Below are 24,060 nucleotides of genomic sequence, written 5' to 3' on the forward strand. Positions count from 1 at the left end.
GTGAGCGATCTCCGATTGCACCAGCTCCGCATTGACGGCTTCCTGTGCCTGACGCCAGGCTTCCTGTACCGCACCTTGGACCGTTTCGTGTGAGGACGAGATGTAGCTTAGCGTTTCCGCGGCCAACCCATACGCCAGGTTCTCCATCGCCGTCGTCTTGTAACGCTTCGCAATCAGATGAACCTCGTTCTGCTGACGCACCAGATCATCGAGCAGCGCCGTACCGATCGGTGGGAAAGACAGTGTACGGATCGTGCTGGTGCGTCCGGCAGAAAGCATCAACTTCCGGGCCAGTACACTGGCCAGCACGTCCACACTGTTGCTCGGCCGTACCGCACACTTGCCGGCCAGTTTCGCCTTCAGCAGTGACATCAGCTGTATCGTTTCGCACACCTCCACCTTGGTTTGGCGTTCCTCGAACTCCTGCAAGTTCTCCGCGCGTTCCAGTGCATGGCGCAACCGGCCGAAGCACACACTCTCGAAAGCGATCCGTTCGGCCAGCAGCTCCATATCCTTGCGCTGCGTTAGCCCGTTCGTTTCACGCAACATTCGACGTTGTTTGAGTAGATCCGACAGTTTGCCTTTAAGCTGTGTCTCCAGTTGGCTCAACGCTTGCTTAATCGGGTTCGAATCGGGCAGCACGAGGACACTGTTGACCGCGCTCGTTGGTCCCGATCCCGAGCTCGTCAGGCATCCATCTTGTACGATGCAATTGTCACAGCTCTCGCGCAACAGCTTCGCCACCTCCGACAGGCACCGTTCGATGAACCGGAACGAGTCCTTTTTGTCGGCGATCGGTGAAACGGAGCGGCGGGAGCGTGTTGAGCGAAGGTTGTGGAACTGCTGGACACTCTGGTCGACCAGTTCGCGCACCGACACAACCACTCCCTCGAGACTCTTCAGTCGATCCATCAGATGTTCCGGCACTTTCTGGATCGGAGTAGAACAGGGAGCCGCCGTCGTGGTGGAGCTCGTACTGGCTATACTGGCCGTTTCGATGTCACTGGCATCCCGTTTCGCCAAATCGCCGGCCAACGGTTGTACTCCATCGACACGTTTCTCGAGATTGTTGAGACGAAGCAGCACCTGCATCGGTTGCGAGGACAGCGAGGCACTGTCCAGGCTCTTGCGACGTAGTCGTGTTAGGGAGGAGGAGGATGATGACCGTGCTGGCTTGCCGGAGTTGGTAGCTGCCGGTTGACTGACTGGCGGTGATACCACTTCCGGTGTGGCCAGCTCTACACCGATCGTTTTCGCTGCGATCGGTACGCCGGCCGCCTCGAGTGCATCGATCTTGCTCTCCAGCTCGCTCACTTTCTCCTCCAGCTCCTTCTGGATCGACAGCGATTCTTTGCCTTTCAGTGACAACGATCGACGCTTTTCCGAGCGAACCATCTTCTGTTTCAGCTGCCGCACCTGTTTCTCCGCTGCCGTGTACTTGTTCGTCATGTCCTGTATCCGATCGGCCATCATGCGCGACTGTGCACCGTGCTCTTCCACCTGCCGATCGAGCTCCTTCTGTAGCGTCAGGTAGCCGATCTCCAGATCATCGTACAGTCCATGGGCATCCTTCAGTTCGCGCTTCATCGCCTTCAGTTCACTGACTGCACGCTCGAAGCGTGCCCGCAGTTCCCGGTACTCATCGGCCAGCATGTCCTTGTCGAGCGTGGCCGGATCGATCTCGGACAGGAACGTTAGATCGCTGAATGAGTCCATCCGCTTGATCTTCGTACCGCTGCCGGTACCGCCGTGCGTGCGCATTGCCGTCGTGCTCGCTGCCGTCACCAGACTGCAGATACTGGAGGCCGGGCTGGTGATGCCGCACTCCTGGAGTTTCCGGTAGAGCGATTCATTCTCCTCGATACCGCGGGCAAGACGATCCTCGAGCTCTTTCGTCGTTTCGCGGCTTTTGTTTAGCTCGTGCGTGACCTGCTCGATGATGTCCTGGCCGGCTGCACGGCTTTCCTGCAGTTGCACCATAAGCTTTTCGCGGTTCTCTTCCAGTTCGCGCTTCCGGGTCAACTCCTGTTCCGTTCGCTCGAGTGTGGTCAGCAGCTCGGACATGCGCGCCTCTCGTTCGTGTGTTTCCTCGCGCAACATCGAAAGCTCCTTTTCGGCGGCCTGCAGTCGTAGCTGTAGCTCCTTCTCCAGTCCCGTCTCTTCCTCCTGTACCGTGTTTATCGAAACGGATTCAAGCGGTTGGCCACTCTCGAGTGTACTACGGCGAGAGGTCGGTGGTGAGGAGCGGCTACGCTTGTGCAGACTTCGGTTCGAGGCGGACGTGGCGTTCGACGACGAGGACGTTCTTACTCTATCTTTGGTACGCGCGACCGCGCATTGCGGTATCGCCGGTGGCAACGGGGACACCGGTGAACCCCAGTCCCCTCCGACACTATCCCGCCGACCACCTTCCGAGGCCGTCCGGTACTCCTCCGAGTCGGACGAGAACAGCAGCGACTTGGGCGTGAGCGGCGTGACCGGCGACTGCACGACCGACTTTGGTTGAGGCTGATTACTACTAGTATTACTATTGCTACTGTTATTACTGTTACTATTACTACTGTTACTGTCCTTTACTGTGGCACTGTGCTGTGATGATGGTGCTTGCAACGGTTGTTCGATCAGCTTCGGTGGTCCACCGCGGGCCGACGACAAATGCACGATCACGTCCTTCCGAGGGGCGACCAGCGTATCGACCACATCTTCACCACCAACGAGCGGCACCACACCTTCCATGTGATGCAGCAACCCATTGCCACCCCCGTGGCTGTTGTTGTTGTTGTTATTGTTCTTCTCCAGCTGCAGCAGCTTAATTTTCTTTTTTTGCTGCTGCGATTGCTTCTGTTCGATCGCCTCGCTGGCCGCGATCAGCTCGATCTCGAGCGGTGAGGTCGGTGTGACGACGACCGGTGTACCGCCCGGGGGACTGTCCGCTAACGTTTTGAAGTTGTCATCGTTCTGGTTGCTCAACCCGAGGCTGTTGTTGTTGAGCGTTGCCTTCGTCGTCGGTGGCAAACCGGCCGCATTCTTCAGCACGTTGATCCAATTGTTGCGAATGTTGATCGTGCCGGTCGACAGTACGATCCTGTGGTTGTCCCAGGTCTACAAGAGAGAGAGAGAGAGCGTGAGCGTTGAGTAAATGAAGAGAAGCGTCGCCTTCAGACGGCCATACTCACCATAAGCTGAAAACCGTAACCCTTGTTGACCGGTAGCTCGGTGATGCTGGTGATGCTGTTCACGTCCAGCACACCATCCAGGACGCCCTTCTCCTCAGCCACCGGATCACGGTAGTAGAAAAGGGCGGCACCACGCAGTGTGAACCAGTGTTTACTCCAATCGCCCGTCCGTACATCCTGTTTCTGCAGCCAGCCCTTTTTCGCGTGCAACAAATCGGTAGCCTCCGAACTGGGGACACGATGCTCCGAGCTTTTACCGAGATAGCTAGCGGGCGCTTCGTCCATACCGCAGTCACCATCGGGATCGCCCCGTTCGTGCGTTTGACTAGGCTTCAGCTTCAGCAGACTAGACGAGTTGAGACCCGCGTTGTTCGAGGTAATGGGCGGTGCCGGAGGTCCTTGACCAGTCTTACCACCACCACCTCCACCCGAGCCGCTCGTGGACGTTGGGATCTTCTTCACAATGGCGGAGACGATCGCGGGCGCACTCGATGGTATGCTGAGCGACTGGGGCCGCATCTGGAGCGGTGTGGTGGGGATCGTGTTTTCGTCCTGCGGACTCTCGTGTTGCGGCGCGATGAGTGACAGGCTGTCGGAGATGCAGGGGCTGCTCCAGCGGTTCACGTTCGTAATCGTGTTTGCGATATCCTTCAGCTTTGGTTCGTCCCTCGTGCGTACCAGTTCCGACGCACCAACGCCACCGCCACCACCACCGCTGACGTCCAGCAACAAACACTTGGCCGCTACAGAGAGAGAGGAAGAGAAGAAGCAAAGGGGAAAGCGATGGTCACGAACTGTTTGACTGCGTGTTGTGTGCGTTCTTCGGTTGTTTTTCGTTCGTTCTGGTGAGCGTCACGACGAGCCCTTTACGGGGGCTTTGGGCAAGCTGGTTGCTGGACTGTTGTTATGGCATGAGGCCCCTTCCCTTCCACTCCCCCCCCCCCTCCCCCCCGGTAATTATGAGGCATCACCGTCTTGAACGTGTTGGAGGAATTTCAAGAACAGATGATTCGCCGCTGTCCGCGATGGCGGACAACTGCATGTGAATGTCAGTAATTTGGTTTCTGCTCCAAGACATTCCAAGCACGGTCTTCTTGAACCGTCGTTGTCTCCACGTGCCCGCCGTGCATGATGGCGATGATGATGATGCAGTTGAATGCGTTCAATAAAAGACACCGGCACATCATACCCCGGTTCGATGCTAAGTGCTGGAACATACCGCATCGGTGCAATGCACCGATGAGAATTCCATAATCAATTGCAGCGCAACCCGAGTCCCTGGTGTTCCACCTGGCCACCTGGCCACATCAGCAACCAACTTGGCGGTCGGCGGCAACTATCTGTTCCTTTGTGTGAACGCACATTCGGTGCGTGCGCCAGACATTGACACAACGACGTGGGCTTGTTCGCATGAAAAATGAAGTTTCAACATGCGGCCAACAGTCGACCCGATTCGCGACCTCTCTAACATCTTTATAACCGTGTCACACACCGTACAGCGTTAGCTGCTCCATTCCACTCCTCTCTCGTCTCGAGTGTTGTAAGCGTAGATGTAGAACCACTCATTAACAAGGGCAAACTGCGTGCCCCCCCCCCCCCCCCCCCCATGGCTGGTAGGTACATCGCAATGACAAGACACGCAAAAACCGACCATAAATTCAATTAAAGTGCCCTCATTGCCGGCACCCGAAAGCCCTTCAACTCGTTCGCTTACACGGCGTTTAAGGCTCTATAGAAGGTGCTCCTAATGTTGCTGCTGCTGTTACCTTCGAGCCTCTCGCCCGCCCCGAAGCGGTTCTGGTTCTAGCGTGACACGAAAAATACACTCCGGTCCGGTTTTTAGATGGCTTTATTTGGGCTTTACCACTGGACAGCCATGTTAGAACTCGAGAGTAACATGCTCCAAGTGGTGCCGTTTGGTAGCATGGTATGGACTTGACCCGTTCGGTCGTCGGATCGGTTGAATAGCTGCCGGAAGGAAACCTTTTCATCGAGGACCTGCGCCTCGTCTTCCACAAAGTGCGTCCACAACACTCCGGTCCTGTGTCAGCGGACGTGACGTGAAGGTTATCCGAATTCATTCCACGGGGCCGTGCTACGCGGTGCCCCATTGTCATTCCGCATTGCGTTGCGTTCTTTTATGTCGATAAAGAGCAAAAAGGATCCGCGGAACGGACGACGACAGCAGCCTATGATTATGCCTCGAATGCCTCGAAGGCTTCGCACGATCGGCCACGTTAGGGTCACTGCGGAAGTCCGCGGATTGAGGGGGGAGATCAAATATGTGCTCGAATTATGGGCTCCTAAAGCTGGAAGATGGCTTAGTCGGTGCTCTGTCGTTCGGTCCTCCTTCGCCGTCCCATAAATGGCCACTTCCTGGAGCGCGAGCTGAGCGTGATGGAAGGTCAAGGATATCTGGTTCAGGCACGGTAGCGAAGTGGAGGTGTGAAATGAGCGCGACAGACCAGGGGACGACGACGACGACGGTTGGTCGTCGTTCGTGCGTCCGTTTTGGAGCCATAATCCGGATCGGGATTTGTGATGTCTATGGTGCGAGGTGCAATTAGCTGCGGTCTGCGATAATGATCGCGTGTGCTGCCGCATACTATGCACGACGCCATGATCACATTTGTCTTGAGAGTAATTTTGTTGTTTTTTTCTGTTGACGCGCAATACGTTTGTTGGTTCACCACAGCCTCTGTCTTCAAATTGTGCTGAACGTCGAGAATTGAAACACACAAGACCTTCGCGCTCGACTCAACAACGGATCCAGAACGTCGAAACGAGCCACAGCTAATTGTCCTTAAACTATTGACCCACTAATAATTGCTCGCCAGCCCGTCCAGCACGTCCAGCAGTCACGTTCTCTCCGTTCTCCGTTCCGATGATTCATCGTCCGGAAAGCAAATGCGCGAGGGCCCACAGCTAAGGTGCTAAAATCGACCAACCCTCCAAAAAAGCCGGTACTTAAGCCCCTTTCAATCGTACCTGAACGTGTTAATAGGCATCTGGCAGTCTGGCATCGGCCGCCGCGCCACACCACACCACGGACTGGACGCCAAACCAATCCGCTCGATCGACAAAAGGGTCATCGGGTTACAACGCGGCCCTCGCCCAATATCGCGCCCCATCGGCACAAGATTAACATCCTCGAAAACATTCCTCACAGCATAAAGCATCGCATAATCGCGCCGGCAGGGAAGGCTTTAGCCGTTCTTGTGGCGTGCGCTTGGTGTTCGATCGATTCGAAGGGCAACTGACATCTGCGCACATGTAACGGCTTTGCGGGCGCGCGCGCGCGCGTCATCACGATCACGATCGTGTGGCTGGCCGCTCACATGCTGCGGCGACGTCACTTTCGACACCTTTTGAAACGCGACGTCGTCGCTGCGGGTGTGGTTCGCTTTAAGCTCCGCCAATTGCCGGGCAGATCGATTCGATTCGGTTCACAGCCTCCCAAAAGCCTCGACGGTGAAGCGAAATGGAGCATCGAGCGAAATCGGTATGGGCCCTGGTGGTTATGAAATGGGGCCCCTGGTCAAAAGTACCAATTGGGTGGGTGTTTTGGGTGCGAATTGCCGCCCCATGACGCGTGTGTAGGTGATCGGTCGGTGATCTCAATCATTTCATGCTTCACCGCATACCGATAAGCCACGACTTTGGTTTGGTGTGGTGTCTGGTGGTGGCTGCGCTTCAACGCAACAGCAACACTCCCAGGGTCGCACCGGTCATTAGCAACAAACAGAACTACCACGCTGGGAGTCGCGTCACGCGAATTAAGCGGAAAGGATCGAGGCAACAACGTCGGTAATAAAAAACGACCCCAAATGGTTTAGCCAAATGGGATCAGAATAAAGCAGCGAGTTATTTATGGAGCAATGGATAGGAGGGCTAGAAGTGCCCACTGCTCTGGCTGCTGCTGCTCCAGTGTTGAAAGTGTGAAAGTGGAAGACTGAAATGGATTTTTGGCCTTGCACGATGAATTCCAACAAAAACATGCAGAACTAATCCAACATCAAGGCGCGATCATAACACACCCGAGCATTAGAGGCTTTAATATGGGCATTCCTTTTTGCTTTTTTTGCGTTTCAGGTGAGGTAATAAATCCTGAGCGAAAACGGGCGCCATAGTAATAGAGTTGTATTACGGGTTCGGGGATTGGAAAAAAACATTTAAACTGACGTCACGGAAGCGATCGAGTAGATTAATTGCACAATACCGCGATCTGCACCGCCAATTACGATCACGATCTTAAAAAAGGATAATGAAAACCGTGAACGTAGCCGTATAACATGCTTAAGGAGGTGCCTTAATGAGCCATAAATTGTGGTAAAACAACAAAAGCATCATTTTGCGTTTAAAAACAACATGCAGAACACCTATCACTGCACGATTTTCTGGCTCTTCCGGCTCTAGGGCCGAGCATATCGCGAAGTGCAGAAGCTACTAACCTGTATGCATTTACCGGGTGCACCGCTCCCGGTTAGCCCCCTTTTTTATTATTACTTTTCCATTAGCTCCAAGGCGCACGAAATTGTCGCCGCCCTCCACGACCGGGCGGCTCGAGGTTCGTCGCATTAACCACCGCGTAATGACGCGATCGCTGCTTCTCCGGTGCATGTTGGAGCTCCTGTCCGGAACTGGTGTCCTTTCATGTATCATTGCGCTGGTAGCGATTGACCACAACTCATCAACCACGGACTGGCCATGGCACGGCATCGAGGCACATCAATCGAGGACGACGAGACACTCTCATTAGCTCCCCGCGGTGGTGCGGAAAGGCAAGGGCTCATTATCAACGTCACACGGGCGGGGGGGGTTTCGAACTCGCTTTCGACCCTGAGCAAGGCCACCAGCCACCAGCTCCAACGGCCGATCGTGGCTTCGTGGCTTCCCGGAGTGGAGCTTCCATTGGGGATTAATGATGCGGACCGGTGCCCAGGCAGTCCGGCCAGGCGATGGCGCTTGCTCCACTAAAATCACGACCAGCATCACGGCCGGGGAGCCACTTGCACTTGCCACGCAATGCAATCATGGACCCCGCGCTGTGGACCCGGTGGCTTGATGAGGAACACTTGTTACCGGCTTTATTAGGCCCGAGAGACCTGTTGGCCACTAGTAGAGATGTATTAACTAAAGTAAATAAGTCACTAATTTCCGCTCCGGATCGACCGATGGTGGTCTCTGGTGGTCCCCGGGTGGTTCCGGTGTCCGAGCAATCGCGATCGTCGCAGCGCAGCACGAGCGCCGCATCTTAATGATCAAATTTTCGTCTGATGATCTCCGCACGTCAGCGAGGCGCTACCGTGGACAGTGGGGCGGCGGTGGTCAATCACAGAACTGCATTCTCGGCTTTTTTTTTATTATTTAGAAGACAGAACAGGGTCGCGAGTACGTCATTAGCGTGCGAGCGTCCGTAAATCATGTGCGCGGTTATTAAGATACGACGGCGGTGAGTGAATCAAATTATTCGCGAAAAGGACAAAGATTCGTCCCCTCTATCTCGAGGTTGTTAGTGCGGATCGCATCTTCGCTTCAATTAGAACTTCCACCAGTCCCCGCTGAGGATTGCGGATCGATGCATAAGCCGCTCTTCACAACGGGGATCACAACGGGAACGCGGAGAGTATAATCTTCACAATAAACAGCCCAACGCCAGAGTCCCGATAATGAGGTAGTTAAAAGCCCGCTTTGGCATCGATGCCGCCTCTCGAGCGGAGAAGGACAATTGCTCCGTGCGTCCACCGCACACGCCAGGCTGGTTAAAGTTCACCATTTTTACGACCATTTTACGAGGTTCCCAGCCACTAGCCAGCTAGTCAGCTACTTTGAACAAATGAACGCAATCCTCACAACGTATCGATCGCTGCGATGCGCGAAGCGAATAATTGGCGACATTGGAAAAGACCTCCGGGTCTCGGGCTGAAAGAAGCCACAAGAAATGGCCACTGGATTGAGGATCATCTCCGTGCGGAGGGATCTTCTTCTCTGTTTTATTGTCCTCGTCGCGGTTCGTGCACCACCAGGGCACTGACTGGGCACTGGGTTTTATTGGTAGGTTTGCAAATTTTAAGTGAGCATAAACAGGCTGTAAATGCATCGCTCGTAGCGGTTTAATGATCACAGGCAATTGGCGTCTCGGGTCCCGAAGGGTCGCAACGTCACCGTCGCACCCCGCGATGGCCGCGTACGCAAAATCCGATTGCATAAGTTGCGCTCGGCAACGCACACGGTCTGTCCGTCAAAGTAGAACAGACCTTCAACCTTCAAAAACCCCTAATGTGGCTGGATCCAACGAACGATTGATGGTGCTCGCCATGACACGAAGTGTAGCACCACCAGCGGCTGGTGCTGGTGTTCGATGCCACATCGAACATCATGTTCTGATCGGATCGTGCCACGCTGATCGTGCTGACGATCGCGCCGCTGAATTAAATCATTACCCGCACCTCGCGCACACCCCGAGGGCCGCTGGGGAACTATTTTTGGACACGATCGCTGAGTTGAGCGACAAATCGTGGAGTGCTACTCGTGGAGAGAGAGAGAGAGAAGTGTTCTAGATGCAAGTGTCACTGTGCGCCAGGTTGCCACCGATCATGGCAGCGTGTCCTTGAGCTCGTCGTTCGGTCTGTGAGGCGAGCTGCAGGTTACGTCCCTGACCTTTTGCTGGTGCTGCACCTCACCATCACTAAAAATGGAACCAACGATCGTGTGAATCATGGAAAGTATTAGTTTCCTTCGTCTTGGTAGAGGTCCTATAGGTAGTGGAAGCTTCTTCGTGACTTCGAGACGCCGGCCATACTTTCGATTGACATGCACACCACATGCAATGCACGCACGCCACGCAGAGGCTCCACCAGGGTGCTGGGGACTTGACTTTAATTTGATCATATTACCGGGAAACTTCCATTTTAATGCAAATTGCTGGCCGCTGATTAGCGGTCCTGAACCGGCGGTCCGGCTACCGTACCGGAGAACAAGAACGAGCAACGAGAAGGAAGAGCGCTCCTCACGAGTTACCAGGTCCGCTAACTAGAGTCGATTACCACATTTCTCCTAGGCGCCATAGATGCGGCTCTCTGTAATTGTTGTCGGCGGCTTCGTAGTGCGAAAGAGAAAGACAACCGCAGCGTCAGTAGCAGCAGCAGCAGCAGCATCCATTCTTATCACTGGCAGAAACACGAACAGTTCTAGACGAGGCGGTTCGCCGTCAGAACGTCCGACGAAGACCAGTGGAACCCGGCTCGAGGGACAGTTTGGAGTTGCCGGGTGAACTCTCTCAAAACAAGCACCGACGAGCTCCAATTATCGTCTGGCGTGATCATCATCAGGCGTGGAAACTACTACTAGAGCCAGAACAGAGGCCAGTGAGTCCGTAGGGAGTCTACAGGCCTTGTGAGCTCAACGTGGTGCTGGCCCTGAGTGTAATTATTTATGCATCACTCATATCATTTCCACTGACGACGAAGACGGCGACGAGGCACCTGGGGGGAGCATCTCTCGAGACGAGAGATTCGTTCCGCAGTGGCCTCAGCGATAATGGAATCACATCATCCGCCACCGGAACCCCGAAGGTGCCGGACCTTTCGATGTTTCGATCACACAGGATCTACGGTTGTCGAAAAAAAAAAAGCGCGCTGCCAAGCAGGAGTAGGAGGCTATAGGAAGGAAAGGGATAAGAATGGATCTCGAAATTATGGCGTGGTGAGTTGGACGATCGCTGCGAGCTAGCAGGGCGCGCACTCGAGCGTGTGTGCCGGTGGTTGTTCCTGTGGTGAGGAGCGTCGAAGCTGCGGGAATCCTCTCTTTCTCAGCTAACAACATGAATATTTGTTATAATTTATGGTGGACCCTGGGTGGACCCGGGTGGTGCCCGGTGGGTTCTGGTATCGACTTTTGCCCTCCGTTTGTTCGCTCGCTGGCTCTCTCACGCGCGCGCTAGTTCGATCGAGTAGAAGGAGTAAAGGAAGAGGAGATTCTAGAGCAGCAGCAGAAGCAGCCAGGAGCAGCTACAGCACACCTCATCCTGCGCTATGATGGAGCACTTCCCGAACCGAGAGAACAGAGATCCCGCGTGGCGTGATCATGCGATCAGCATCAGACACCGCTGGCTGCCGGTTTGAGCTCTCCTGTTTCGCGGGAGGGGGAATCGAGATCAGATTGCGATTCGATTGCGCTCGTGAGAATCTGCTCCCATCTTGATTCTTGACACCGATCGCACAGTAGGGCGACCAGAGCGCGGGATGGGATGATCCTCCTTCGCTCTCAGTTCAGATTATGACAAGTCTCACATTTCCACGGAGCGTAGTACATGTCGGTTCGAAATTGTCGGTTTCTGTCCAGAGCTGGAGCTCGAGATAATGATAAGTTATCTTCCCTTCTACGCGTGGACCCCACAAATATTGACCACTCGGTTTGTTCGATCGCTCGATCGATGTGAAATCTATACTTTGCCATCGGACATCGACAGCGACATCGAATGAACGTGGTTCTTGCAACGGCATCCGCCATGTGCTGGTCAGCCGGAAGGGGTGAAAGTTATGACAGTAACCGCACCTAAACTTTAACACCTGTTACTGGCAACTTGATCTACTACCTTTTAACTACCTTCGCACCTCACACCTTGGTACACGGGCGGACATTTAACGCCACACCATACACCACGCCATCTTATTATGTATCTGCGATCTCTCAAGAGTGTACTTTTGTGCAGATTTTTGAATCCAATATCCGGCTGTTAAACCACCCCCTGGTTCTCTTCGTCTCACCACTCCACAAATCTACTTGACTCCAAGGGGCTAATGCGCATCGAAAGATGTAATAAAATCTGTGATTGATTTATCGATCTGGCTTTGGCTGAAGGTCCACCATTAGCAGACCACAGTCAGGCTTGTGGACGCGCATTCCGGTGCTGGTGTAGGTGCTAGGCTGCACCACCGAGCTAGATCGTTGTTCTGGGCGGTCTTCACGGTGGTGGCCAGAGTGCGAGTCCGGCTTTTTGCGGTTCGGGATTAATAAATTCTACGCAACCAACCAACCAACCAACGAACCAACGAACCGACCGACCGATTGCCTGATCCTGACACTCTCTGGTCTTCGGTGGACGCGTGCGCGCACCCACATTAACCCTTCCAAGAGGTGTACCAAGAGGCACCACCTACGTTCCCACTGCTGCCAGAGAGGGAGAGAGAGGGGACGACAACGAGTCGTGGCGGCTTTGGGGACGTGTGGAGCATATGCAATTTTGCGATAATGATCGCCGTGCAGCAGCAGCAGCAGCTAGGACACACGCGGTTCGGTCCGAGGGATCGCTGCGCCAGATGAAGCAGAGCGTGATTTATAGCGAACCAGAACTCTTGAACCTGCAGCGCGCGGTTGGTTGACCCGCCAAGCCGTACGGCCGGAACGTCGTTTGATATTGGCACTGTCCTGGGTGTGTTTGTGCGTGCGTACGCGCGTGTGTATGGCCATAGGCTTGTACATTTAAATTAGTGTTTGTTTGTTGTTGTTGTCCCCGACGTTGAGTCCTGCCCCATTCTCGGGCTTGAGATCACTAATCCCCGGGGCAGCCGCGTGGCGCATTACCGAGCTTTCCAGCGGGACCATAAATATTAATTGAACGCTCTCGGTGTGCATTTGTGTGCGAGTGTGTGCGCGTCCAATGATGCGATCGCATAGACGTGATCGTGGAGGAGATACCAATTAAGATCCGTAGATCGCCATCGCCTTCCAATTCCATCCAAGAATTCCATCATCCAACCCCCCCCCCCCTCCTGGTAGGTGCTGGAAACCTTGCTCTCCGTCTCCCGAAGGCGCATTACCGGTTGTAGGGGGAGTATATGTCACCGGTGCGGAGGTGGTAGACAAGTGAGAAGAAGGAAAGGGGACACAAATTTGCATTTTTATGAATTGACTTTTAATTGGCCGCGATTCGGATCGACTCGCCGAAGTCGCCTGAAGTCGATTCTTCTCCGATTGAAATGAGAAGATGCTGGAGACGACGAGGAACGTGAGGCGTTGTTGCAACTGCATCCGACGGTCCGCAGTTCCTTCATTCCGCAATGAGTTCTTGCTGTTGTGGCTTGCGTCACGGCATTCCTCTCCGTGGGTTGTTTGCTGCTGTTGCTGCTACAACCATGTTTAGCTCATTGTCTAGTTGTGTTATTGGTGTTGCCATCCATCACCAAACAACAGTCGGTGCCCGTCGGTGGCACACCTCCCGGAGATAAGTGTCACAGGGTGACAATTTGCTGCCGCGAGAGGAGCGTTAGGTGACATTACCGAGCACGCACGGCCCGACACACGGAGATGATGTAATGGTAATAATAATCCTGTCACTTTAGATAAACTAACCCCCGTTGTTAGCTTGTCAGTTTTGCGCCACCGAGAAACTGAACTGTCGCAAACGACTCCGTCCGTCCGACGCGCGTAAGTGGCCTTCGTTGTTTGCTTTAGCCTAAGGGTTCCCCCCTCTCTTATTGGTGGCGGCAATAACCGCTTTTGACTTCCGATTATCGGAGCCGGAGGTTAAAAGCGATCGCTGTCCTAACACTTCGAGAAGAAGCGAATGGTGCCACAAATTCATTTCCACTGATCAGCGCAAAGAGCATCACATCTGATCACTGATTGGTGGTGGTTTGGCCTCGATGCCATCGATTTGCATTGCCACACATGTAAGCACCGACCACCAGACCCGGGTGGTTGGTGTGTTAATGTCGAGTGCACAACATTCCGCTTAAGACCGACCTCCGGACCTCCGTCGTCCGGAGACTGTGGCAGCAACACCTTCTCGTGGCTTCGTAGCAACATTGTTGCAGATACCGCATGATGTCCAATGGTCATGTAGCGGCCGGACGGGTCCTACATTCCTTATTCCTTCATGCTGCTAGCCCATGCGGTGACCTAGCTAGGTCACCACCGTCGTCGTCTTTCCCGGGGGACGATCGATCGCAATGATCAATAAACATGTTCACGGAAATGATTCGCCATTAAGAGCGCACCGCACCGCTACACACATACTCATAAGTTAAAGCACCGCCACCATTGCCGGATGGTTGGATGCTTTTAGGCCGGTTCTGGGCCATGTATGCCCCACCATTAGCTCCGGATTAGGTGTCGATACCTTGGTTTGCGTTACAGTTTGCGTAATCGAACGATGTAGCATCCAATATGTGTTTGGTCGAGATTGGAAAGTGTGCAATCAAAAAAGGATACGTGATCGGTTCCTTCCATTATCACAGCCCATCATCATCATCACCATCATCAGCCCGGTCGCAGTAAAGGCCAATTTGCTGTCCGAGCACCACCGGTACCACGCGTGCTCCAATAATTGCCATAATTTTCGTTTCATCAATAAAATGGCGTACATAAATGGTGCGACTAATAGTTTAGCCAGCGAGACAATGTATGAGGTTTGTTTGCAGACGATCAGTACACGATGCGATCACGATCGGTGCGTTTAGCAGGTACTTTGGGGGGGACGAAACAAGCAAAGCGTTTCGCCATTTGACTAATCGTGTCGCTAATCTTCAAACCATGCATGTGTGTGTCCAAGAGGTAATTTATCAAAAAAAAACAAATGCTCGGTAATGCTCCGGCGTACCAAATCCGGAGCCGTGTCTGCGCATTAAAAGGCCCCCCTCCCTCCAAAGAAAACCACGAACTACGAGCTAGCACCGTGTCATTGCGCGCTAGGCCGCATCACAGTCCTCACATGTCGCTGGTCGGTTGTGAACACGACGACGAAACACGCACACGCTTCTCGTAGGCACCACACATCATAAATCAATCGCGAAACAGATCAAGGACAGCGCGGCAGCGCAACTGCTGCACCCTCTCTGCGCACGCAGACAGTCAGACAGAGTTCGCAGGAACCAGGAGTCCATCGATCCATCGAAAGGTGGCGCCGCTAGAGGTTCGATCGACGAGCCGCCGGTCTGTTGTGATCTGTGCGTGAAAGTTATTAATCATTGTGTTGCAGCCCCATTTCAGCACGTGGATCACCTTCGACAGGGCACAGGCTCCTTATCAATCGAGTGCGATCGATTGCGATTCGTTTTTAATTGACTGTTTCAAGTGCACTGTGCACCTCGCAAAAGGTGATAATGTAAGATCTACAACCGTGTGCATTGAGTGACAAAAACACGCACAACATCCTGCACTGGTGACGATTGCCAATCGCCCGCTGATTAGGACGCGGATGTTTAATTGAATAATGATCGTGAGCCCTTCACGCCAAGGGCCGGATGTACCGGATTGCAATGAGCTGTCAGGCATCGCGCCTCGCGATCAACGATTGATTAGTGATTGCTGCTTATCCACGGTGTGCTAGCAACAATTGCATATTCCGATTCATAAAACTCGATACCAACATACCAGCGCTTCCATGAGTTCGCTCGCTCGCTGCTTGCTGCTCGCTGTGCTGACAGCATTTGGTGGCCTTGGTAAATCCATTGGCACGATCACACCACAAATATGACGACTCATGACGACGCAGCGTTGGCCACGGAACCATCACGACCATTGCATCGATCGAGCCCATCGAGCAGCACCCTTGCTCTCCCCTTTTCCTGTGTGACCGCATTTCAGCATCCCTTCGTGGTGGTGCGACTGCTACAGGTGACTGCAGCGCGACCGCTAGCCACCGATCGACCGGTCTATGCATGCCCGGGCCCGGACTCTGGCCGCAGCTTAAGTATGTGATTAGCGTCCGTAAAGTATTGGATTAAAATAATAAACGGGTGAATATATTGTGCAATTAAAAGCGAATAGTGACCGCGACGACTACTCCTCGATCTCCTCGCGCACCGTATGAAGTTTGTTTCATTTATTTCTATTTTGCGCCCCGCTCTCTTCCCTTCCGATGCTTCCTGGGTGCATCCGGTACAGGGTGTCTATGGCCATATGGCAGCAAACATTGGCATCGATGCACTGCAGCAGCAGCAGCATGCCACGGCCCAGCTGGCCACCACCATCATTAGCCAAACGGCATATAAACACTACACTCCGATCGAGCGTCGATCGTGGCTCCATCGTGTGGTGATGATTGGCGGAGTGTGTGTCGTGGGGTTGGTAGTACCCTGAACCACCCACCCCTCCCCCTCCCTTGATATGAGGACCATCGAACGCTCATTTGTCGATGATCGGAAAAATCGGTAGCATTAGACTCCCGGGCCTGGCATGGCCTGGCACGAGGATTGCGCACAACATCCGCCGCCTGTTACCGAGGTACCGAGGACGCCGATTGCGCCGCGGAGAGATGGCGCAATCTTTCGAGGGCAATCATTTGCCACTAAACGGCCTCGTGCCGGTGGTGGTGGTGGATAATCCCCGCTCGGCCAAAGCCACAGATCGCAAGGGAAACTAATTAAAGGCTCGCTAGCTAGCTCTCCGGCTAGCGGGATGGCCGGGACGCAATGTTGTAGTTTGTTACCGAAGGGGTTTGTACCAGCGACGGAGGTGAATGGTAATTTCTGGCCCGTTTCACGAGTAATTTTACGACCCTCTCGTGCATGTTTGGCATATTTCCTACCCCTTCCCTTTGCTCCATCATTCCCTCACTTGAGCATTGCAAACCGTAATGAACATTACGAAATCGGTAAATCATGCTGTCGAACACAAGAGAGTCACATTGATGCCGGGGGATCGAGCTCGAGCAAACGATCGCTTCTTATCGTCTGGTGCACGCGCTTACCTGCTCCCGATTCGATATGGGAATCAATGCCAGAATCAATATCGTCCTGCTCACCTGGAAGTAGACGGAAAGAGTGGAACGTTAAAAACATTTATTAAATCGCAGTCGAAGTCGCAGTCGCAGTCAGAGTCGCAGTCGCAGTATAATGATCGCATTACTCCCTATCGGTTAGCTATCGAACGCATTAACAGCAGCATCAGCAGCAAAAGGCGCAGAATGGACTTGCGTGACTTGTTAATTAGTACATTAAAAGCTTAATGAAACAATCGGGAGTTTTAGTGAAAGGAGCTCTCACCAATTTCCCCTCTCTCTCGGTCTCTGGAACGCTGGAAACGATCGACATTTACATAACCATATACCATAATTTGGGTAAAACGCTTCCATTCCCAGCCATCAGCCGGGGGTCCATCCGGTGGAGGCTGTGGTCGCACCGGCGATAAAACAGGCTGCTTCACGGCTTGTATGTGTGCCTGTGTTTGTGTGTCCCTGTGACTATTTTCCTCACCAGACCCAACGGGGCCTTGATTAATTCGTTGCGACCGCGCATTAAATGCGATCGCGACGCGACACACGAGGGAGACACCAATTCGGGAGGCCACCAACGGGTGTCCGCTTAAGTTGAGACAACGTTAACCATAGCGTCACTGGACGCTATACATTGTACCGAGGAGGGAAACGCAAAACATCGTTCGGAAGCCATTAATCACCGAAATTGTGTGTCCGCGCGCTCACCGCGCACAAACATCCGAATTACGACGAACGTCCCGCCGATGGCGGTGGTTGCCCTGCGGAAACATAAAAGTGCTTTCTTTCCCCCCCTTTTTTGGCGGCCACAATCGTGCCGCCGGCCCATTCGTGGCCGGCCATGGGTTGATAAGTAATCGAACACGATTCACGTGAAGAAAGTCGCGAAGGGGTGGCTTCCGCTCGGCCAGGGACCACGCGTGGAACCCAAAAAAAAAGAGCTGAATGAGAATGTCAATTCCTTTTGTCTGTGTCGTGGTCCCCCATGGTCGTCCGTTGTTAATCGAAAGGGAAAACCGATGTCGGTGCGCGGTAATCAAATGAAGTTCGCACCGATGAAGGATGAAGACGCAGCTGCTGTGACGCACGGACCAGCAGTCCAGGCGTTCGATGAAAGTTCCCATCGCGCAACGATGACCACAACGAAGTATGCGAGTGTGTGTCTGCTCCATGTGGACACAATCGATCGAATCGCGATCGTTTATCGCGATCGATTTTTCGGTGGTTCGCCGAGCGAAGCGAATCAGTTCGTCGTCCACCTTCTACACTAAAACATAAAAAAACGACCGCTCGTGTTTAGATTGTAGCTGTAGAGGGGGCGACAAACACACGCGAGCGCGCGCTCCTGAGAGCACAGAAATGAAAGTGAAATTATTTATCGATCAACGACCTCGAGGGATATCTGTGTGAGAAAAGCATAAGCGGCGGCGGTGGCGGCGGCCGCACGAATCCATCTTGGAATTCCTAGAGCAGCTCGTGCGATTCCCCCTCGCCTCGAGGGCACACACGCTCGCGCGCGAACGAAAGACTTCAATCGATTCAAGGCTAGGTACAAGCGACGAACCTGCTCCACTGCCATCGCCATGCGTTCGTTATTCGTACTCGAGCGCGCGTGTGTGTGCGATGGATGATGAATTTCCTTTTCGCCTGTTGGCGAAATTCTTATGCTAGCGTGCTGGTGGTGGGGTTATGGAGGCCGCCTAGCATCACCTATCAGCAGCAGCAGCAGCAGCAGCAACAGCAGCAGCAGCAGCAACAGAGCATCGTATGCAAACAAGCTCTCATCAGCGGCCTCATTATAGGGGCGGTTTATCATCGGTATGGTTAGGAGCTCGAGCCGAGACGTGGAGGAAGAGGCGCAAAAAAACTGGTAATGGCCCAGACACCAGCTTATTGTGGGGAGGATCACTCGAGCGAGCTCGTGCAACACACCACAGCCCGGTATCGTTCCGAACAATGCGAATGTGGACGTGAAGGTGGGAATGGTGTATGAAAAATGGCTAGCAGAGCATTTACCGCCGTGATCGTGATGATGAATGTGGTCATTTGCTTTATTATTTTCTTAATCAATTTTTTTTGCTCTTCTAGTTTTCACGCCAGAACCTCGACTGCCAATCGTGGTGCTAATGGTGCTAAAACTGTATTCTAGTCGTTTTTGTTTTTGGTCCTCAACTCGATATGTAAGAATATTGTTTTGCTACGATGAATCTGATGCTTCGATCTTGTACAGAACAAAAAACCACCGTACATACACCTCACATTCTTATACAATGTTGTATTTACACCGCCACAGCGCTCGCTGTTGGATAAACAAATCCATTTGTCATTGTCCTGCTGGATGAGAAATTGTTTACGCTTTAAGGGACTGCTGAGTTGAGCAGCGCAGCCACCGAAAGCACTCAACAGCAGCAACACTGATCTTCAGATCTAGATCGTGTTAACAAACAGAGAGTGAACGACAGAGAGAGAGACCTCTGGCCACACTCTGCATGATATCAAATGCAGCGCATCGCATCGAGTTGGCGCATAGAACGAACGCGAGCGCGCTGCTCGCTCAAGAATGGAGCAAAAATCGTGCGCGCGACGCTGGAACTGAGGGATTCCCCCTCTGTCTTCGCGAAGGGAAAGGTCATCGATGCTGCACTCTCGAGGATCCTCTTGCAGCCGCAGCAGCAGCAGCACCGCGATTGACGCGATCCTCGTCTGTGGCCTGTGCTTGCCTGTGCGCTTCACGTTACTCGTCGGGCGGCTTATCGTCCTCTTGATCAGCTCTCAATCAAATTGACTGTAGTTTCGCTGTCATCGCCCGCCATCGCGGTGGTGGTTTACGGGGTTCGCCGGGGGGTTTGGGCGCGGTAAGAATGGATCACATTTCGTCGATCGATGCCAGCGCGAGCGCCGTCGCGCGATGAGTCCTTAATGCTGATCTATTAATTTAACATACAATCATCGCAGTACGCATGCACGCACGCCCGTATACGTGTGTACGATCAGATCGTGGGATAATGATGATGCTGACGCCGAGTGATCGGAGGAATCGTTATGCCAATTCGTTGATGGCGGTCGGTCGCTTGGTCGGTGCCGTGTGTGAAATGAATATGATTTTATGTCTTCATTTTCCACGCGATCGATCGCGCATCGGCGTCGCCATCGGGCACCAGGTCCTCAGTTAAATCCGCGAACACTGAGATGCCGATTCGTGGCATCGTATACCGCGTTGTTTTTTTTCGATCGTTTTATGAGTTTTTATTATAAAATAAAGTCGCGTGATGGCCGACACCATCGAAAGATGCTGCTCTAGGTCCCTGAATACAATGTCTGTGAGGACTTGTTGATAAATAGAAAGTTGCCTGTACATCTTAGGACCCTCAGCGCCGTGTTAATGGCAACATTTCCGGTATATGCGTGCGCGCGGCAAAGCACCGCGAACAAATATCGCAGAATGAACTCATAAAAATAATCATAAAAATTACCATCATTACCGCGTGCCGGCGTATACTTGTTAAGAGCGAGCGAACGCATTTCTAATCAAGTCCCTTCCATCAACGGGGGCATCATCGGCTGGCTGGCTGGTGATCAAAACTGCGGCACTCCCGAGTGCGGTGACGCTGTCACCGTACGATCAATCACAGCTCACGAGGAACGGGCCTCTAGCCGCAGCAACAGCAACCAGCGTGCTCATCAGCGATAATCGAAAATGATTAGTCCAAGAGCGAGCGAGCGAGCGACGAGAGGCGACGCGGCGAACGAGTTTAATGTCGTGCCCGGGGTACGAGAAAGTTGAACCTCGTTCGTGCCATAACAACGGTGACGCCGGTTCGGCCCCCGGATCAAGGTGGTATGAAAATGGCACCTTACACGCACCGATCGGTCCCCGCCGGGGGCTGAATTTCTCCTTCTCCGCACACACACAACTATTACACAAGCGACGCGTAAGATGACGCTCGCGACGCAAGAAACGCATCCTCATCTTCCGTGTCTAGGCAGTTTCACCGAAGGAGCGGTGAGGGAACAGGATGTACCAGAGCGCCGCCACCGGATCGATCGATCGCGATCGCAAGATGCGTGCCAATAAGGTGTATTATTTATAAAATTCATTAATTTTAATTAAATTTTCATCGTAATTACGGGGAGAGTAAAGTAGAACCGCAGCGCGCCAGCCAGGGGAAGGGGGGGGACAACGTATCATCCCCTGCCCCCCCCCAGGGGCGGTCCAAGATCCTTGTGTGGCTTCGCAAATTTTCGCGCGCGCTCTCTGCTCGATGAGGCAACGATCTCTCGAGATCTCGTTTGGTGGCGAAAGGGGAAGAGGAAGAACACGTCGTGTCCAACCTGGGGCAACATTCTGCGGATCTCTGCGGTTTCTCGGCACGACGATGCCGGTGACGTCGGATCTGCCATAAGATTTTATTAGCCGCGGCTGCGCACACGCCGCACGTTCATCGAATGTCCCCTGGAGGGACCGGTGGCGGCGACCGGCGTCGGTTCATCATAGACGTCCTTTGCAAAGGCGAGCACATTCCAGTGGTTCCTTGCGGGCACTGCGGTTAGCGTATCATCATCAAAAGGGTTGCAACACATACACACAATGTCCCAGCCAGGGTTGTCTAACAAGTCCCCCCTTTGCGAAGGCGAGAAGAAGATCCGCTGACCAGCGGTGAGCGGAAGCGAAATCATTCATCTTCGTCCATCCGTCGTTTAACCTTGAGCTGGACTCCCGCAGGACAGACAGCAGAGATCTCAGCTGCAGGCTACCGTGTGGAGAGGATACCGAGGTCCGAGACCGTGGATCGCCCGATCGCAAACTTTAATCGATTTCTAGCATCAGGAGCGCTACTCAAATTAAAACATACACGCAATGGTGGAAGGGCATGAAGGAGGGAGACAGGACAGTAACACCAGCTCGGATCGTCGCACCGCAGGGAATCCATCCGCATCCAGCCAGCCAGCCAGCCAGCCAGGGCGTGGGCACGGTGGTGTAGATCGCGCACTAGATTGTATCTGGTGTCGCTTGCGGTGCGAAGCGAAATGATCGGCTTTCCTTAATTGAAAGCATGTTCGGTTGGCCGCGCCAGCACACCTGATCAGAGCGGCCAGTCCACGTCCCGGTCTGATTATGAGCAAATTGGAAACTCCGGCCCCCGGGACGGTCTCTCGGGTTGGTCGTCAAGTGTCGCCGAGTGAGCGTCTTTCGCTTATCGGAACGGCACTCAGATTGGTTTTGCATCCTTAATTGATGTGTCTCCGGTGGTTGTAAAAGTAAGTGGCAAGTTGCTGGTGCCAAGGTCATACTGTGTGGAACCATAAGACACGATCAGAGGATCCTCGTAGGTCGATCTGATCGGAGGTTGTAATCCCAGGTGCATGTGAAAAGAGCAGAGGTGATGCATTAAGCGTGCGATGAGCATCGATAGCATGCCAGTAATGTCGTGCCTGTGTTATTAACCTATTCTTATCTAGCTAGTGTTATCTGGTGTCTACCAATAGAACCTTAATGCGTGCTTAGCGTAATACCTTTAGCGTAGTGAATGTGAAGTGTCATACAGTTGGATAATAATAAAGCCGTGAAGCAAAAAAAGGAAAGGAAAAAATGCATTTCGCTCTCTCACCTGTGTCACTGACGTCCAGCGATGATCGATGGCGGGTCCGGAGTCGCGTCGCGGCCTTGCCACTATCGAGCTGCGCCAGCTTGTCTCTCGTCGGCGGAGTGTTTTTGGTCGAAATCGATTGCGATTCGTTGTACACTGCTGGTGTCCAACGGTAGCGGTGGTGGTCGGTGGTGATCGATATCATGCAGTACACATACACCATGCCACCCACACAAGCACACACGGATACGCACACAAACATGCAAACATGAAATCGTGCACACCAGAGGGATTGGAGGATCAGGATTTTTGTGGAGGGCGTGATTCAGGATAGGACGTCACGTGGTGACGAGGTAGTTCCGTGCAGAGTTCCACAAGCACAACGAGGAAGCAACCGGGTGGTGGGAAAGGGAAGGTGGTGGAAAGCGTGATCGTGAGAGCAAGGTGCAGGAGGGAGAGAGAGAGAGAGAAAGAGAAAGTAAGAGAGAGAGAGAGAGAAATAAAACTTTAAAATATGAAGCAAACTCGTGTCATTTGCTCGTCGTCGCTGCCGTCGCTCGTATTTACAAAGTAAAATGCAAATTGAACTCTTGTCACTGTGGGGAGCTGCTACTACTGCTACTATCATCATCATCATCGTCATCATTGACGCTAAAAGCATTGAACCATTTGAGCGGTTAACGCGGGTGCCTTTTTTTTGAACCCCTGCCCGCGTGATGCCCGGCCCAGAGTCCCGGAACTCTTGTCGTGTCCGTGGACAGATCGGTTTTTATTGAGCTGTTAATAATGGTCCATCTCCGTGGTTGTGTCCGTGAATGGTCGCTGTCTGACTGGAGGGCGGAGATAGGATCGTTATCAACTTTGTAGGAACGCGTAACCAGATCACTTAGGCGCTGCTGAACGCCATGATTTCAACCCCCCCCCCCCCCCCCCCCCCCCGCGGGATTGCCACTATTTACGCTGGCTACAACTGCCAACCAAGCCAGGTTTGCAACGATTGCGGTGCGGCTGCTGCATAATTAACGCCCGAACGAAGCGCACGGTGACGCCGATCGGTGTGCGCGCGAGAGAATCTGATCAGCAGGGGCAGCAGCAGCAGCTGTCGTATTTCATTTCACCAACAACGCGAACAATTTCAACACTTTAGCACCGGGGACCGGGCTGGCTGGCAATTGAATTTAATCGTAATGGTAGAGGATGGCAAAGCGATCCTCGAAAGGAAGAGTGTCATAAAGTATTTATTGTCTAAATCGTCGATCCTTTTCTGAAGCGGACGACGTCAAGATGCCAACGGCGGGCTCGCTGATCTAGTTCCAATTAAAGGTAATAATACAGGAGCGAACGGACGTGTAACGTTCAGGTGTAGTGTGTGCCAAGGAAGGTGCCATAAATCAGATGCACCAACCTGGGGACTCCTCTATTCTTAGAGCCGTCAGCCCATCCGTCCGTTCTTGATGCCACAGAGGTTCGGATCCGGTCCACGGTGCTTGCGCTGTCGCAGCACGCTGCATGATGATGCTCTCGGGTTGGCCTCCGGTTAGATACAACCCCATCCCTTCCCCCTTTTTCCCGTTGGCTG

At 53.2% G+C, this 24,060-nt stretch overlaps 1 protein-coding gene across 9 annotated transcripts in view; it reads right to left on the minus strand.

The window, feature by feature from the left end:
* LOC126571146 (protein outspread) overlaps window positions 1–24,060 on the minus strand; it is a 161,316-nt gene that overhangs the window by 4,995 nt on the left and 132,261 nt on the right. For 4 of the 9 annotated variants that reach the window (XM_050229439.1, XM_050229435.1, XM_050229436.1 and 1 more), the window contains exons 7-10: window positions 22,503–22,640; window positions 16,870–16,923; window positions 3,177–3,919; window positions 1–3,102 (exon numbers count right to left, since the gene is read on the minus strand). The exon at window positions 1–3,102 is cut by the window's left edge and continues 1,389 nt beyond it. In XM_050229439.1, coding sequence (XP_050085396.1) covers window positions 1–3,102; window positions 3,177–3,919; window positions 16,870–16,923; window positions 22,503–22,640 — 4,037 coding nt within the window. The remainder of the gene's footprint in view (window positions 3,103–3,176; window positions 3,920–16,869; window positions 16,924–22,502; window positions 22,641–24,060) is intronic. The other 5 variants (XM_050229438.1, XM_050229442.1, XM_050229441.1 and 2 more) reach the window with 5 other exon arrangements.

This window comes from Anopheles aquasalis, chromosome 2, assembly GCF_943734665.1.
Source record: "Anopheles aquasalis chromosome 2, idAnoAquaMG_Q_19, whole genome shotgun sequence".
NCBI lineage: Eukaryota > Metazoa > Arthropoda > Insecta > Diptera > Culicidae > Anopheles > Anopheles aquasalis.